The 16070-nt window shown below is 45.7% G+C and overlaps 2 protein-coding genes across 4 annotated transcripts in view; one reads left to right on the top strand and one right to left on the bottom strand.

Annotated features, from left to right (window-relative positions):
• Positions 1 to 10013: 10013 nt before the first annotated feature.
• On the bottom strand, positions 10014 to 11652 carry LOC134205816 (26S proteasome regulatory subunit 6A-B). The gene is made up of 2 exons (XM_062681418.1): positions 10837 to 11652; positions 10014 to 10746 (listed from the first exon to the last, which is right to left on the bottom strand). The coding sequence occupies exons 1-2, from the start codon at positions 11489 to 11491 to the stop codon at positions 10115 to 10117; spliced, it is 1287 nt and encodes a 428-aa protein (XP_062537402.1). The 5' UTR covers positions 11492 to 11652; the 3' UTR covers positions 10014 to 10114.
• Positions 11653 to 15685: 4033 nt separating this feature from the next.
• LOC134205817 (uncharacterized) overlaps positions 15686 to 16070 on the top strand; it is a 167462-nt gene continuing 167077 nt past the window's right edge. For all 3 annotated transcript variants that reach the window (XM_062681423.1, XM_062681424.1, XM_062681425.1), the window contains exon 1: positions 15686 to 15962. The gene's annotated coding sequence lies outside the window, so the exon portion shown is untranslated. The remainder of the gene's footprint in view (positions 15963 to 16070) is intronic.

Consider the following 16070-nt stretch of genomic DNA (forward strand, 5'->3'; position numbering starts at 1 on the left):
CTAGAAGGTTGACGAAGTCTTGATTCACTCCGAGAGCCGACAGAGTCCGATATAGGAAGGAATACCGGACACGATCGAACGCGTGGTCGAAGTCGAAGCTGATCAATTTCGCTCTTTGTTTTTGCTGGATCAGCTGTGCGAGGCGATCTTTGAGGGATAGTATGGCTTGGAAGATGTTATGGGGATGGTTCGCACACTTCTGCGCGCTGCTGATGATATGATGGGCTTTGTTTACCCTTTCAAGTCTAGCCTTTAGTATGCGTGAGAATATTTTATAGTCCGCATTGAATAGAGAGATGGGCCTGTACGATCGTGCGGTGTCATTGCAGCCTTTCTTTTTGACTAGGACTATGACGCCGCTCACGAATTCTGATGGGAATTGTTGGGAAAGTGCTTCGTTGAGAATTAAGTTGAGCTCTCTGTGGATTATGTTGAACATTCGGGTGTAGAACTCATTCGGGATACCGTCGCTTCCTGGAGATTTTCGGCGTGCTGCGTTCTGGATTGCCGAGAGAATTTCCGCCGTGGTTATTTCTTCAGTACAGGCGGTGTTTGCTTCGTCGTTATCGGGTACTACTCTACTTCGAAGGTGTTGTCGGTCGGTTGGTGCTCCTCTTCTCCCGAGTAGAGTTGTTGAAAATAGACAAACAGGTGTTGTTCAATTTCTTCGGACGTGTCGAAGACCTCGTTCCCCTCCCCTCGCAAGTTTGTGATAGTAGTTCGTTTCCTCTTACGTTCTCCGAGTTGGAATGTCGTCAGTGCTTCACCAGCGACGTGTGATTCGTTTATGCGGAGGAAAGTCTTGGTGTGCTCCCGCTGCAATGAGAGCATTTCGACACAGTTGTTTCATAAGGGCCAATGTCGCAATGAGCTCGAATGGAGAAAAATGGGTTCGAATGTTCCATGACATGTTTTCAATTATAGTTCGAAAAGTAGATGGTATTTTAAATGCTAATAGTTTGCATGAAATACATCCATATCTAATCATAGAAGCCACATGTAAATAAAATTTACTTCGGATTTATTTCGATTTGAAAATGTGATTAAAGAACTAGTCGTCCTTTTTTTATAACAGTGTACACTTGCGCCCTTCAGAAATGCGCCATAATGTTTTTCACAACATCCTTTTCGCTCAAATTCTACGCCCGGCTGTCAACCTATTTGTCATTATCGCCTGTTTGCATCGCATTTAATCGTTGTGTTTACAAAGTACCGTCTAGCCCTTTTGCTCACATGTGTTTTTGATGCAAGAACGAAGTGTCATAATGCGTAAATGAAAAACAGTTTAGCCCATTTGCTGCCATGGAGAAAACGGGGCGCAATCGCACTAAGAAAAAAATTCCAACGGAAATGTAATATCGCCCTTCTGTATTTCTTTGTTTTTACAGCAAAAACAACATTTTGTACTATTTTTAATATGCTACATATAGTACATTTTCAGGAGGTTCGATCTATGACATAAACTCGATTTGTTTACATTTGCGACTTCGGCCCTTATGAAACAACTATGTCGAATTTTACCTTTCACGTGATTGATTGTTAGGAGTGCGGTTTGATTGCGGTAGTAATCGTCGTATGCCTGTCTAAGTTCTGTGTACAGACGCTGGAATTCACGCTTGAATCCGTCATTCACAATTTTCGACTTCCACCGAAAAAAGGATTTAATTTTTGGTTTGACGAAGGAGATCCACCAGGAGATCCACGATGGGTAGTTACGCCTTTGGCGCGTCCAATATTGCCATTTCGTTTGGAATTCCTCGATGTTGTCATTCGTTAGCAGATGGGGACGAAGTGTCCAGAAGCTGCGACCAGGTTCTCTTCTTAAATTTGGCAAGCATATGCGTAGAGTAACGATTTTGTGGTCGGAGAAACAGCAGACGTGTGTATCAGTTTCTCGGTATATTGCGATCAATTCGGGAAGTAGAGCTGTGTGTGTGGCCTGGGTGGTTTCGACGAAGCTTCTCCCATGAATCGATGAGCTGGAGTTGTTGTATGACTCGGTGTAGCGCTGGGCTGTGATTACTACCGGTTGCATCACACTGTCAGATGACGCAATTAAAGTCACCGGCTAGTATTACGTAAGCCGTCTCGTGTCGAAGATAGTATGCGATGGTTTGGTTAAAGAAGCGCTTCCTTTCTGTTCTGTTGTTGGTGCCGCTGTACGCGTAGCAACAGCACACGGTTGTGTTGCCGATCCTCATCGTGACAATGCGACCGTCCAAGCTTTTCTCGACGTGTGAGGAGGAGATGTGTTGTTTTACGGCTATTGCTGTTCCTCTTCGCATGAAGTCGACGTTGCATACTACATTGAATCCCGGTATCGTGAGATTCTCATTTTCGACTTCTTGTAGGAAGACGATGTCGAGTTCGTGTGCTCGTATGAAGGTTCTGAGGAAATTCAGCTTTGTTTCGTTTGTGATTGTATTGATGTTGATAGTAGCTATATTGTAACTACTCGTATCCATTACTTTTATTGTTCGTCGTTGAGATTGAGTTCGTCGTTAGTGCGCATCTTCTTACCAGGAGGCCTGTTCCGGAGTCGTCTGCTGTTTGTGGATGTAGTAGAGCTGTCGGTGTCATTTTCGTCGGCATATCGTTGTTCGTTCGTTGCTGGATGCTGTTTGTGGCGCAGCGGAGGGAAGTCACTCTCGGCGTGAGTTGCCGGGACTGTCAGTGTTGAGAGCGGCGGTGGTGGCATCAAATCATTAGGATTTGTGCTGGATGTTGGAGGAGAAGGGGAGTTTGCATTTCTTGGGTTTGTTACCTGCTGGCATGCGGTTGCTTTCGTTAGTGTGCGACGTGGCATATTGTTAGACGTTTTGTGTGAAGTGTCTTTCGACATCGTGGATTGTTTCACTACACTGCACTAGCAACTTCTTGTTTTGGATGCACGTGATGCCATCAAGCACTTGCTCGTTACAGTGCCGACAGGTCTGTAACTGTCCGACATAAGAAACGCATGTGGTTTCAGTGTCTAAAGTGACGATGGTAGGAATGTTCTTTTTGACCACCATACGAACAACTCGAACTCCGGTGGAGATGGTCCCGAATTGGAATTTGGAATCCCAATACAGCTCGCGAATTGAGATTACGTCTCCATACTCCTTCATGAAGTCGACGATAGTGTCGTCTTGAACGTCTTCCGAGAGATCGTGTAATCTCACGTCGACGCGTCTTCCATCCATAATCGCAAGGGATTTCTTGTCCACTTCCATTTCGTGTTTGCCGTCGTGTTCGCTAACGACGCGTTCCGCCACCGAGAGGCTGCTGGCTTTTACGAAAGCACAGCTTAGAAATCTACTGCACTGCAAACGTATCACTTCATCGCGTTTCATACCGAGCACACTACCGACGAAATGGTGGAGTTCATCGTATGACGGTTTCTTTGGGATTTTCGCATAGTCAATGCGGAATGTATTTTCGCGGCGTTGCATTTCAGCAACGGAAACGTGCCGCCACAACGACGTTCACGGGTGCTTAGAACCGAGTGTATGATGTGCTAATCAACCGAATAAATGCAAGGAAACTAGAAAAAAGAGACTCCCGTAGTGTAGTTCGCCTCCGCGCGGTGCTCGCTGGAAACGATAGCGTATCAACGGCAGTGAAACCGACTCGAAACGGCGGGTGGGCTAATGGCAAGGCTGCCTTCCGTCCCAGAAAATCCGTGGCGGGCCTTGTGGCACACTGTCCAATCCTGCTGCCTGCTTGGTGACCAGGCAGAAGTAGGCTCAGATGAACTCCCTGACTAACGCCAATCTGGCCCTGAACAAGAGAGTGTCAACCCACGCATGGCCTCCCTGCTTGCTCGCATGCATAGACAACCATGAGATCACAGAGACGACTACTTCAGTAGGATTCGATGGCAGCTGCAAGGGAGACCCATGAGCTATGTCAAGTACTCCAGTTTCCAGAGGTAAGGGCGCCTTAGGCGCAGCGGGAGATCCCTTCGCAAGTAGGGGTCTAGCGAGCTGTTCTCCCTTTAGGGAGGAGAACGGTGTTGATGTAGTAGCTAGTTTGCACGGAACTAGCACTACCCCAGCGGGAGGGGTTGACAGCCAGTATCTGGTATCCTAAAAACGGTCAGCACACCAGTGTCCGGTATCCACACCTAACCGGTATCCGGTTAGTCGCCAAGCAGCTCGATGAGATCATCGAGTTCGCGAGCGGTTGAAACAATATCAACAAGGATCTGAAACAGAAACTTCTGGTACTTTGACAGTCGGTTCAAGCGGTTCAAGGGAGGTTGAAAGTGAGAAGGGAGAGGCACGTCCTCCGTCAAATCCTTCTCCTTCCTTGGAGGGAAGGTTTCGACGCAAGAGGCAGCAGTCAGAGGGTCGGTCCGGTAACGTTAAGCGGCGCCTAACTGTTACGGACAGCGGTACGGTCGAGCTCGACAGGGAGGACCTGCGAAGCGTGACGCACCAAGGCAGGTGAACTGGTCTTGGTGCTGAAGCGTGGAGTAAAGGCGAGCGGTACCGCCTATAAGAGGTTGGCCCTGAAGGTTGGATGGTCAATATGCCCAGTAAGCATATTCCAGCCACCTTCAGTCGAAAATTGTTTTAGGGGCTTCGAATCTGGTCACATGTCATGGGAGTGCAAGGGGCCGAACCGAAGTAACCTGTGTCGTCGTTGTGGAGAGGAGGGACATTTTGCGCAGGCCTGCGATAAAGCACCAAAGTGCCTTATCTGCGCTAGTAGGAAGGAAGCTCGAAACCATGTTATGGGTGGACCTACTTGTCCCTTCGGTGGTGGCAATAAGAAGACGAAACTTAACCATCGTGCTACTCCCATTAGCTGCTGTGGCAGTCGGTCTCTGAGTCAGAGACCGACGTCGCTATTCGGACGACTCCAAGATGGCGGAGATCTGCACAACGGGTCGGTTCCCGGTCCAAGAGGTCGTACACACACCTGTCGAAGGTATCACCATAGCTAAGACCAACGGGGTGTTCTATTGTACTGCTGTAATCTGAAAAAGTAACGTTTTAATCATTTTCCGAAAATGGTGTTAACGAGTAGTACTCATCTTGGAAATCATCATCAGAAAAATGGAAAACTAGTATGTTGTAGTTTGGCGCATACGTCACTTTTCCAGATTACGGCAGTGTAGCTACTATGCCCCACCACGGTGGCCAATAAAGCAATTCACCCGGATGGTCGATACGTCGGAAGCCGGTTGTCATAGCGGGTGACTTCAATGCTTGGGCGGTGGAGCGGGGAAGCCGCTGCACTAATTAGAGAGGTCAAGCTTTACTAGAGGCTCTAGCAAAGTTGGAGGTCGTGTTAGTCAATGACGGCTCAACCAGCACTTTCCGTAGGAATGGGTTGGAGTCGTTTATTGACGTTACGTTCTGTAGTCCCGGCCTAGCCGGCGGACTGAACTGGAGGAGCAACTAAGGGATGAACGCCGCTTAACGTTCAAAGCTTCAAAGTTGCCCCTTATCAAGGCCATCAGTAGTAGTAAAAGAAAATGTTTTGACAACCTATGCTTGAATGCCAATGCTAATCCTTAGGGCGATGCCTACAGGATAGTAATGGCGAAGACCTGAGGAGGGCTGGCGCCTCCCGAACGGTCGCAGGAAAGGTTGAATCGCATTATCGAGGCTCTCTTCCCGTCCCATGCCACAAGTCTTTGGCCACCTCCAGCACCGCAGAACGCTAGTGCGGCAGCAGTGACGAACGTAGAGTTGCTTGCGGTGGCCCGAATCCTTGACACGAACAAAGCTCCGGGGCCCAACGGAGTGCCAAACCTTGCTCTGAAGGCAGCGATCATGGCTAACCCTGACATGTTCAGGACAGCTATGCAGAGATGCCTCGACGAGCGCAGTTTTCCCGATAGGTGGAAGAGACAGAAGCTGGAGCTGTTGCCGGAGCCACGGTGACCCATCGGCGTACAGACCAATCTGCCTACTGGACACCACGGGGAAGTTGCTTGAGAGGATCATCCTCACGGTGGATGCTATCAACTCGGTTGTGAAAATTGCGGAAGTAGCGATACAACGCAAGCGGAGGGGAACTCGATTCTGTGCGATTGTGACGCTCGAAGTCAAGAATGCATTCAACAGCGCAAGCTGGGATGCCATCGCGCTCTCGTTACTTTGGTTGGGCATTCCGGTGGACCTCTACAACATTTTGGAAAGCTATTTCCAGAATCGCGTTCTCTTATACGACACCGATGAAGGTGAGGGTAGTGCTTCTATCACCGCAGGAGTCCTTCAGGGATCTATCCTGGGCCCGGTGCTATGGAACACTATGTACACTGTTAAGACTGAAGTTCCCCCCCCGTTCGTTGGCTTCGCTGACGACATAACGCTGGAGGTTTACGGAGAGTCGATTGTTGAGGCGGAACTGTTGCGGCATTATCCAGGATGTTGTCCAATAGCTCGGGGTGGCAGCAGACGCAGGTTAATAGCTGGGGTTGCCGTATCTATCCTTAGATACGGCGGCCCAGCTTGGGCCTCGGCGCTTAGCCTCGAACGTAACCTGCAGAAGCTGGACAGTATACACAGTTTGATTTGAAAATTGATTTTGCTCCACAGCGCTCATCTGATTCTTTACCAAGTTCTGAGTGTCCTCTGAAAATTTGGGCTCATTTGGATTAAAGCTGATTGAGCACAAGCCGTTTCTAGTTTGCATGCAAATTAGTATGGGGAAATTTATTTTTTCATTATACTGTTAATGACACTTCCCCATCAAGCGCAGGTTAAAAGAAAACCTACATAGGTAGCTAAAAGGAATATTCAGCAGCTTTCATTCAGCGAAAACCGCATCTCAATTAATCGTTCCAATAATTATTAATCGAATTTAATCTATACCGTGGTTTTCTGGAGCTAATTGCATAACTCATCAACAGGCAACATTGCTGCTCGTGGCGCGAAAGATAGCACACACAAATTCAGGCTACTATGTTGCACTGCACATTTCAGTGACGCCCTCAAAGAAGTTTAACGATCATTACTAAAGAATCGCAACCTGTCTTAAAATAGATTACTAATTATTGGGGCGATTAATCAACGTGCGGTTTTCGTTGGGTGAAAGCTGTTGAGTACTTTTTTTTAGCTATGTAGGTTTTCTTTTATCCTGCGCTTAAATAAATTTCCACATACTATTTTGCATGCAAACCTGAAACGGATTGTGCTAAATCAGTTTTAATCCAAATGAGCTGAAATTTTCAGAGGACACTCAGAACATGGTGTCTCAGAGTGATAAGTGCCTACCGCACGGTATCACGGGATGCAGCTTGTGTGATCGCGTGTATGTTACCCATTGGGCTAGTCATACAGGAAGATGAGAAGTTTCGAAATGCGCGGAACCAGAGGAGCCCGTAAAGCCATTAGAGTCACCTCGACTATCAAGTGGCAACGGGACTGGGTTAACTCTTCTAAGAGTAGGTGAACCCATTGGCTGATACCTAGCGTATCAAGATGCGTTAATAGGAGGCATGGGGAGGTTCACTTCCATCTGACACAGTTCCTGTCAGGCCATGGCTGCTTTAGGTGGTACCTACACAGGTTTGGGCATACGGACTCTCCCGTCTGCCCAGGGGTCGACGGAACTGCCGAGCACGTAGGTTTGCGGGAGGGACACTACTCCGGATAATCTTATCCAGAGGATGTGTCAAGAGGTTGAAAAGTGGAACGCGGTCTCGGCCGCTACCACTCAGATTACCTGCATCTTGCAGCGCAACTGGCGCGCCGAGCAGCAGTCGGATAGCGCCGACTAGTGGGTAGCTAGTCAGGAGGGCGAGGTAGTATGTGGGCGTGCGTAGTCGCACGGACTCCTCCCAGAAGTAATGCCGCAAGACTGTTCCGCGGAGACTCAGGGTCTGTGAACAGGCTGTTTTAGCGGGTCGGCGGCAGCCAACCCCGTTCGCCGGTAGCCCACCGGTGTCTGGATGCAGATTCCCAACCTACTGAAAAAAAAGAAAAACCACCCAGGTGGGGCAGCAGGGACTATGTTCAAGGACTTTACGACCCCTCCTCACGGCCTCTGCGAGTTAGGGGACTTGCCTAGGGCGTGGCGAGATTTGTTAGTGAGTTCTGTTAAATCTCAGCAAAAAGCTGCATGTGTCCGCAAGCAGGCCTTAACAAGGGGACCGTGTGCCGCTCAAAGCGCACAGGAGCCCAGGGAGTGCCAATTGGCACATCAGGATCAATACCAGTGAGATCCTGATAATATCTTGGATATCGTAATATTGTGAAAGCGAGTGGGCTAATGACTAGGCTGTCTTCCTTCCACCCGTGGCGGGCCTTGTAGCACGCAGGCCAATCCTGCCCTGCCACTTAGGTTTTCCTGCTGGGTGGGAGTAGGCTCAGATGCACTTTCCTGACTTGCGCTGATCTGGCTCTGGTCACATAAGTGTCAACCCTTGCATGGCGTCCCTGCATGCCGTAAGGTATACAAAGATAACCATGGGATTATTAAAGGCAACTACTCCAGTAGGATTCGACGGCAGCCACAAGGGGGGCCCAACAACAATGAGTGATTCAAAAAATAATTCTTTTGACGATGCATTAGGCATGGATGTTGTAAATCTCTTTACCTGCAGCGCCGGAGTCTCCCAATAGTGATGGGGTATAGCCCGACGGGCTACTACCCGCGATGCGGCTGGTCGCCAAGCAACGCAACTCGTTAACGCAAGGCAGAACTCCGCCAGGCTGTTCGAGTCGCAAGATAAGAGCAGGATGCGTTTATCAAGTGGGTGGTGAAAAGAGAGAAGGTCGACAAAGGTGACCAAACCGATGCCTTCTTCTCCTTCCTTGGAGGAGCGACCATGGCCCAAGAGGCGATTAATTTCGCCCTGACGGCCAATGAAGAAAAACTGCGCCTAACCCTAAACGGCTTAGGCAGCGATCCTGCGCAGGCGCTAAGAGCAAAGCCAAACGACGTGCGATCATAAAGGACGAAGGAGATCGGGGTGCAGAGGAATCCAAAGGTCGTCGACCCGACGCAAGTTGCCGGGCCGCAAGAGGGTCCCTGACAGCTGGTCAGTAGGGCAAAGCGGAAGTCGAACGCATCTCGATCCGCTAAGAAAGCTAAGGACAGAGGCGAGGCCTTGTTGGTAAAAACTGATAAGGAAAAGTACGAAGTCCTTAAAAAACGATGCGGGCGACCGAAAGGCTTTCGGCGCTGGGTCAGGACGTCCGAAACGTCAGACGCACCAAGACCGGTGAAATGAAATGGTTCTGAAAGCTAGTGGGACTGACTACAGGAAGCTGACCCAAGAAGTCTTGGGGTCTTGAGATCACGAACGGCACTCAGATTGCGGCACTTTTGATCAACCTGTCTCAAGGCCAGACGAAGGATGCAACGTGCCCGCACCGAGGATGAAACAGCGGAACGCTGTGAAGTGTTTCGAGATGCAAAACTGAGAGCGTGTTTTGACAACCTATGTTTGAAAGAAATAACGTGTCTTCGGATGCAAAGCTTGGATTTTTGATGCGTAGGGCAAAAAACTGTGATGGTTGGCAACGCTCCAAAGAGTTATCGACTGTGAGGCCGGAAGCTGAAGATCATCATTGCTGTAAAATGTGATGCAGGCAACTCATATGAAAAGTGTTCGGAGATGAAACACGATTCATCGGTAATAGTCCATTTTTGTCCTGAAGCAGTCGACCACGAGAAAAAAATAGCTTGAAGAAGTAGATGAACTAGTAGACATAGTATTGAAGATGTTTGTGAGAAAACATTATGAAGAGTCAGGCCCAGTCCACAACGAAACGCATCATTCATAACAAGAACTGCCGAGGTGGAGTGTCGGGGCTGGGGCTACTTCTGGAAGTTCGTACATATGATCTATAGACGACGAAGCGCATGGTCGCAGACAAGGAGGGCTAATGGTGCTGAAATTTGGCATATCACAAAAACATTTCCCGTGGAATGAAAATACGCCTAAATTGATGTTACGATTTACGAATATGCCTTTTATGATTAATTACCAGAGTATCTCCAAAACAAATCAAATACAGATGCTTCACAGACTGGCGGCAGTTTCGGATGATATAACCCCGGGAATATTCAGAATACAATTTGTTTATTGCTAGTACAAGTTAGCGATATTTGAGAATATAATAAACAAAGCCACTTACCTACCATGTCTTCTACTGCTGTCGGAGCATTACGCATAGTAGTTCAAATTTGCCTTCTTCTTGGCCTGCACCTCCATGATGGCGTCCATGAAGTCCTCATGAGTCACAGCCACCGCCGAACGTCGCAGCGCAATCATACCGGCCTCAACGCACACGGCCTTGCACTGGGCACCGTTGAAGTCGTCGGTCGAACGAGCCAGTTCCTCGAAATTCACATCCGGACTGACGTTCATCTTACGCGAATGAATTTGCATAATCCGGGCACGAGCTTCCTCATTCGGATGGGGAAACTCGATCTTACGATCCAAACGACCCGAACGCAACAGAGCCGGATCCAAGATGTCAACTCGATTGGTAGCGGCGATCACCTTGATGTCGGCCGTGGAACTGAAACCGTCCAGCTGGTTCAACAGTTCCAACATGGTACGCTGCACCTCACGATCGCCGGCTTTCTCCGAATCGAAACGCTTGGTACCGATGGCATCCAGTTCGTCAATGAAAATGATCGCAGGAGATTTTTCCTTGGCCAGCGCAAAGGCATCACGCACCAGTTTGGCGCCGTCACCGATGAACATCTGCACCAACTGAGGGCCGGCCAACTTGAGGAAGGTGGACTTGGTTTGAGCGGCGCATGCACGAGCCAGCAGAGTTTTTCCGGTTCCTGTGAATTGTAGTAAAGTGAATTAGATTAATTCTCTCTAGCTAGATAGTAAAATTTGATTGTTGTATGAAATAAAGTTGAATTTCTTACCAGGAGGTCCATAGAGCAGCACACCTTTCGGCGGATGAATTCCCAAATTCTTGAACTTGTCTTTGTGCGTCATCGGCAGCACCACGGCTTCAATCAATTCCTGAATCTGCTTGTCCAGCCCACCGATATCAGAGTATTGTTCGGTCGGCCGCTCATCCACTTCCATGGCTTTAACCCGGGCGTCGTACTCGGCGGGAAGTGTTTCCAAAATCAAGTACGAATCCTTATTAACTCCCACCAGATCGCCCGGCTTGAGCTTCTCCGGATCAACCAGTCCGATCACCGGCAAGAAGTAGGTCTGTCTGGTCGATGTCTTGATTACGGCGCACTTTCCTTTGCGCTGGGAATCCAACACCACAACCGCGCCGTCATCCTCCTCCTCCTGTGGGTCCACATCGAGCAGTTCGATCACATTCGACACCAGATATGGGAGCGTTTTGTTGACCTTGATCTTTTCCGTGTTGTCCTTAATTTTCTCGGTCATCGTTTGCAGCTCGTGATTAATCCGCATCACTTCGCTTTTCATGATTTTGATTTCATTGTCCATCAGACGTGTCCGGCTGACGATTTCATCGGTTGGCATTCGAAGTACTTCTTCGCCCAGCGTTTCCTCGCCGTCTTCCCAGATGGATTTGTCTTCCAGCGTTCCGGCCATGATTTGTTTATCAAATTGCTTACTTCCGCGGTTCTTGTTGCGATAGCTCCGGAACGTTAAGCGAGGTTTTTCACGTTCAAATTGGAAGAAAATTCAAGACCACAAAACAATCTTTCGGTGGCGAACTGTTGATGATGACTTTCGGAAAATGCTTTTGCCAGCTGTCAAACTTAAAGCCAGAAAATTGCGCTACCCTTGGTATAAGGCCTTATTAGTCGAATGACGAAATGCGCTACCACTAACAAATGTATGTTTAAAGGGTTTGGATATTTTACCCGAATTTGGATTTCCGGGATATTCAAATTTTGGGGCCGACGCAGATACAAGAAAATGTCGATTTTCGTTTTGGGAGTACAGTAGACGTTCGATAACTGCAAGTCATTTAACTGCAATGCTAACTGCAATTCGATAGTTGCAACAGATTTGCAGTTATCGGAGCGCTAAACTTCAAACTGATGTCAGACTCAATGACAGCTGCATTGCACTGCACATTTAGATGCACTTTTATTGCATCTGACGTCGAATGACAACCGTTTGACGTCTAGAATACGTTACAGTTATCGAACGGCATTCGTTAACTGAAAAGTAAACATTTTGCAGTTATCGAACGGCTACTGTAACTTATTTTGTAAACAAGCATTGGAAGAAAAAATATTTTAGTTACAAGATAAACATTGTCGGTGTCGTCGCTGTCCGGAACATCTTTTGCTGGCGAGGATAGGGGATCTAAATGTCAATGAAGGAAAAACACATGAAATTTAACCGTTAGGTACCACACATGTTTCGGACGGCAGAACAAAGGGAACCGAAGCGACAATCTTTATCTGGTAACTAAAATATCTTTTATTGGAAGGCAAATTCTTGCTTCAAAATATATGGGCCGTTTGGAAAAGTTCAAAATCGGGCGTATGGCCAATTTTGAAGCACTTTTTTTACCTTAAATAAAATAAAAAAAATCGATTGAGCGAATAAAATTGTTTGGTCAATTGAGCCAAAGCAAAGTCTTATCTTCCGATTGGCATGCGTCAATCCGAAGTTTCTGCTTTTTAAATTCACAATATCGACAAAAACTTATTGTGTGCGTTCTGAGTTTTTCAGTGATGTATACTTTTTAGTGTAACGCATTGTAGCGCTCACTATCTTGAACAAACTAATTTCCCCGAAATTTCATCAAAATATCGCTATTTTTGCACGGGAAACCAGTGAAACAGATGCTGAACAATATTATTTTCCGCAAGACAATGGGGAAATCAGCAGCGGCATTGGTTTTAGTTCAGGACAGCAGGGACTATGTCCAAGGGCTTGACAATCCCTCCCCAGGCCATCTGCGAGTTGTGGGGCTTGCCTACACAGAAAGAACAAACATAGTTTTATCAAATATATCATACTTTATATCTAAGGGTCTGTCTCATTTGAAGAATTAAATTGAAATTAAACTCAAAAGTGACATTTCAATAATTATCGAATAACCCTGTTGGCAGAACAAGATTACTTTTGACAGATATCGAATCATTTTGCATCGATGTCTTATTGGAATTGCTGGGTAGCACCAGCCATTCTTATGGCGGGGTTATTTGTTAATTTTCGAACTAAAGGCTCCGTCACCTAAAGGCTCCGTCAGACGTTGCAAGCAAATCACTCGTGCGAGCGAATGATTTCTGAGAGCACTCGCAATTGCAGTCACACGTAGCAGTTTTTTACTTTAAGCAAATGACAGATTTACTCTCATGCAAATATAAACAAAAAGGAAAAACTTGTTTTTCGGCCACAAAATCATATTTCATTCCTATTTTTGCAGTGCAGCACAGCCACCTGAAAACGTTTTCACTTTTGCGAGCGAAAAATTTGCTAGTGCTGCACTAGCAATAAGCGCAATTTCGTTTCTGCGAGTTGAAAATTTTTAACGCTTAACAGTCACACATTGCAAGCGAGCGTTTGCTTACGAGTTGTCATTTGTCTGCATGCAATCACTTTCAGTGTAGTCAGACAGGCAAATTTTTGACAGATGTCACTTTCTGCGAGCAAAATGCTCATTGCGAGTGATTTGCTTGCAACGTCTGAGGGCACCTTAAGAAGTGATAGTTTTTCTTTAAAATAAAAGTGAAAACTTTGGAATCGAAAGTTATATATTTAATTCGAACATATTTTTCGTCGGGTCTAAATGTCAATTTTGAAATTCACTTTGTGAACCCAAAAGTTTTTGAACTTTTATTTTCAAAACGCTCATTATGAAAAAAATAATCACTCAAGGTGACAGCTGTGTTCAATGATACGGAAGAAACAGCAATATTTTTGTTTTGTTGACATATTTTCACACTTGCTCGCACGCTTAAGAAATATAGTTCTAGATATTTCTGTATTTTGTATTTCTGGCTTCAAAAACCAAGTAATCGTTCGGATTTCCAGCATACGAAATGGGAAGAAGACGATCTCTAGATCACTGTTCATTCAGGTTAGTATCGCATAGTTTTTTGTTTAAATTAGCAGCTTCTGAGGTTTGTGTAATCTCGTTTTTCAGGGCCTTCACATTTCGTCTTGTTTGTATCGCAAGTACCACCAGAATACCGTTGATGGAGCATCTTTGCTTAATATTTCCAAAACTAATCCGGGATTATTTGCACTCGGTCTATGCGATTAAGATCAGGGTCTAAGAGTACTGGAGCTGTGCTGTGAAAAAATGGAAATAACTGCCAACATGTATCGATATAATAATAATAAATATTTTCGAAAAACAAACTTTATGTAAAAAGTTTATTATGTGGAAAACAAGAAAGGGAAGAAGGGAGGGAGAAACTTTTGGGAAAAGGGATGTGGGAATTTTCCTGAAAAAAAAACATTTTTTATTTTAACAGTGCCATTATATGGGTTTCACATTTTTACAATTTATTTCGAAAGTATTGCCGATTTCACCAATTTGAAGAGTTATGTGTAGATTGTGATTTGCCCGCTTCTTTTTCTCACACTCACTCTCATTTCGGGTTGATCGATTTTTGTTACTGAAATTTACCCAGTTATAACCCATTACTCGTTAGTCACATGTAAGCGTGTACACTAAATCGATTCCCGCCATGATTTGACGTCTATTTGTTTTCAGATTGGGCACTCACACTCAAATATTATACACGGAAAATCAAACTTTTTTGAGTGTATTGAGTGTGAGAAAAAGATGACTGTGAGAAAAAAAATCTCGCAGGACTCTTATAAAGTGCAAAAAGCGCAATATATAAACTTTTATTTCAGGGCGAGGTGCGCAGCGGGCAAGGTGGATCGATCAGGTGGAAGACTCTTATATACCGCACAGGCCACTTCGGCCTTAGTCTAAATAAATAATAATAATATTGGTTTTAGTTCAGAAATCAAGAAAATGTCGCCAGGATTGTCCAAAATGTGTAGGGGTTCAAATCAAGTTGGCTACCCTACCTAACATCGTTTTTGATACTTTGTTTTTGGTACTCGCTTTATGGGTCGTAGAACCTGGATCATGGGTATTTAATATAGCCTATTCAGATTACTGTTTTTTACGTGATTTAAAAATATTTATGATGGGTGAATTTTGACATCGAGATACTTTTTATAAAGCTCATATAATTTGAATAGGCTATTAACATAAAAAGTAATAAAAAATATTTTAAATCCATTTATTATGAACGTGAAACTCTCTCATTTAAACCCAAACAAAACATCTAAATCGCAAAGCACAAGTTTAGTCTGATATGTATTAGTAGGGGAAAGGACGGCTTTGGGAGGTTTTGTTCTGTATTATTGTCAGCGGGGTTTTTGTCGACCGAATTTTATGAAATTTGGCCACAATATTCTTTGATATGCAAAGAATATTAAATATTCTTTCTAAATTTTATAATATAATATATAATATTCTAAATTTTAGGCCACATTTGAGCATAATCAGTCATAAAAAAACTCCTGACAATAATAGAACAAAACCTGCTGAAGCCGCTATTCCCCCTATGTTAAAGCCTTGTTTCACAATTTCCCGGGAACTAGCATCAGTTGGCGATTGTGCTTCGCTGTTGCAGTGGATCCCTCTTGTAATTTTCCCTTTTTCAAGCCGATCATGAATGTCATTTCTCTCGCAATCATCCTGTCACATTCGCCCTCTCGTAATCGAACCTGGGAGAAAGAGGCAACCATATCATCACCCCCTCCGCAAAAGCGAAACGGTTCAAAAACGAAACTTGCAAAAAGGTGGCCAGAGCAGAAGAGAGCGCGCTGTGAAAGAAGGGAAAAAAATCAGCAAGCAAATCAATCGATAAACAACTCCGTCAGCGGATCCGTCGTTGCGTTCGATCGTTCGTGAAAAATTCCCAGTTTTCCGCGGATAATCGGGACGAATTCTGAATTTTCGCGCTGCAAGTGAATATTCCGAACACGTGCAAGGTGGTTAACAATCCAGAGCGAGATTTTTCATACGGACAGTGTGGATAAAAAGTGCAGATAGTGGATGCGCGAAAAAGTGAGTTGAGTGCACTTCTTCGGTGGGTGTGTGGAAAATCAATTTTTGTACCCATCGTTCCCGCATATCGTTGCTGCAGTCAGCCAGTAACAAAAGAATATCAACGGA

This window comes from Armigeres subalbatus, chromosome 1 (assembly GCF_024139115.2).
Source record: "Armigeres subalbatus isolate Guangzhou_Male chromosome 1, GZ_Asu_2, whole genome shotgun sequence".
Classification (NCBI taxonomy): domain Eukaryota; kingdom Metazoa; phylum Arthropoda; class Insecta; order Diptera; family Culicidae; genus Armigeres; species Armigeres subalbatus.

Bases quoted from the DNA above. Each gene is read 5' to 3' on its own strand.
- LOC134205816 (XM_062681418.1), bottom strand. From the start codon at position 11,491: ATGGCCGGAACGCTGGAAGACAAATCCATCTGGGAAGACGGCGAGGAA. The intron at 10,747-10,836 runs GTAAGAAATTCA...TACAATTCACAG, and splicing joins GCTGCTCTATGGACCTCCTG to GAACCGGAAAAACTCTGCTG.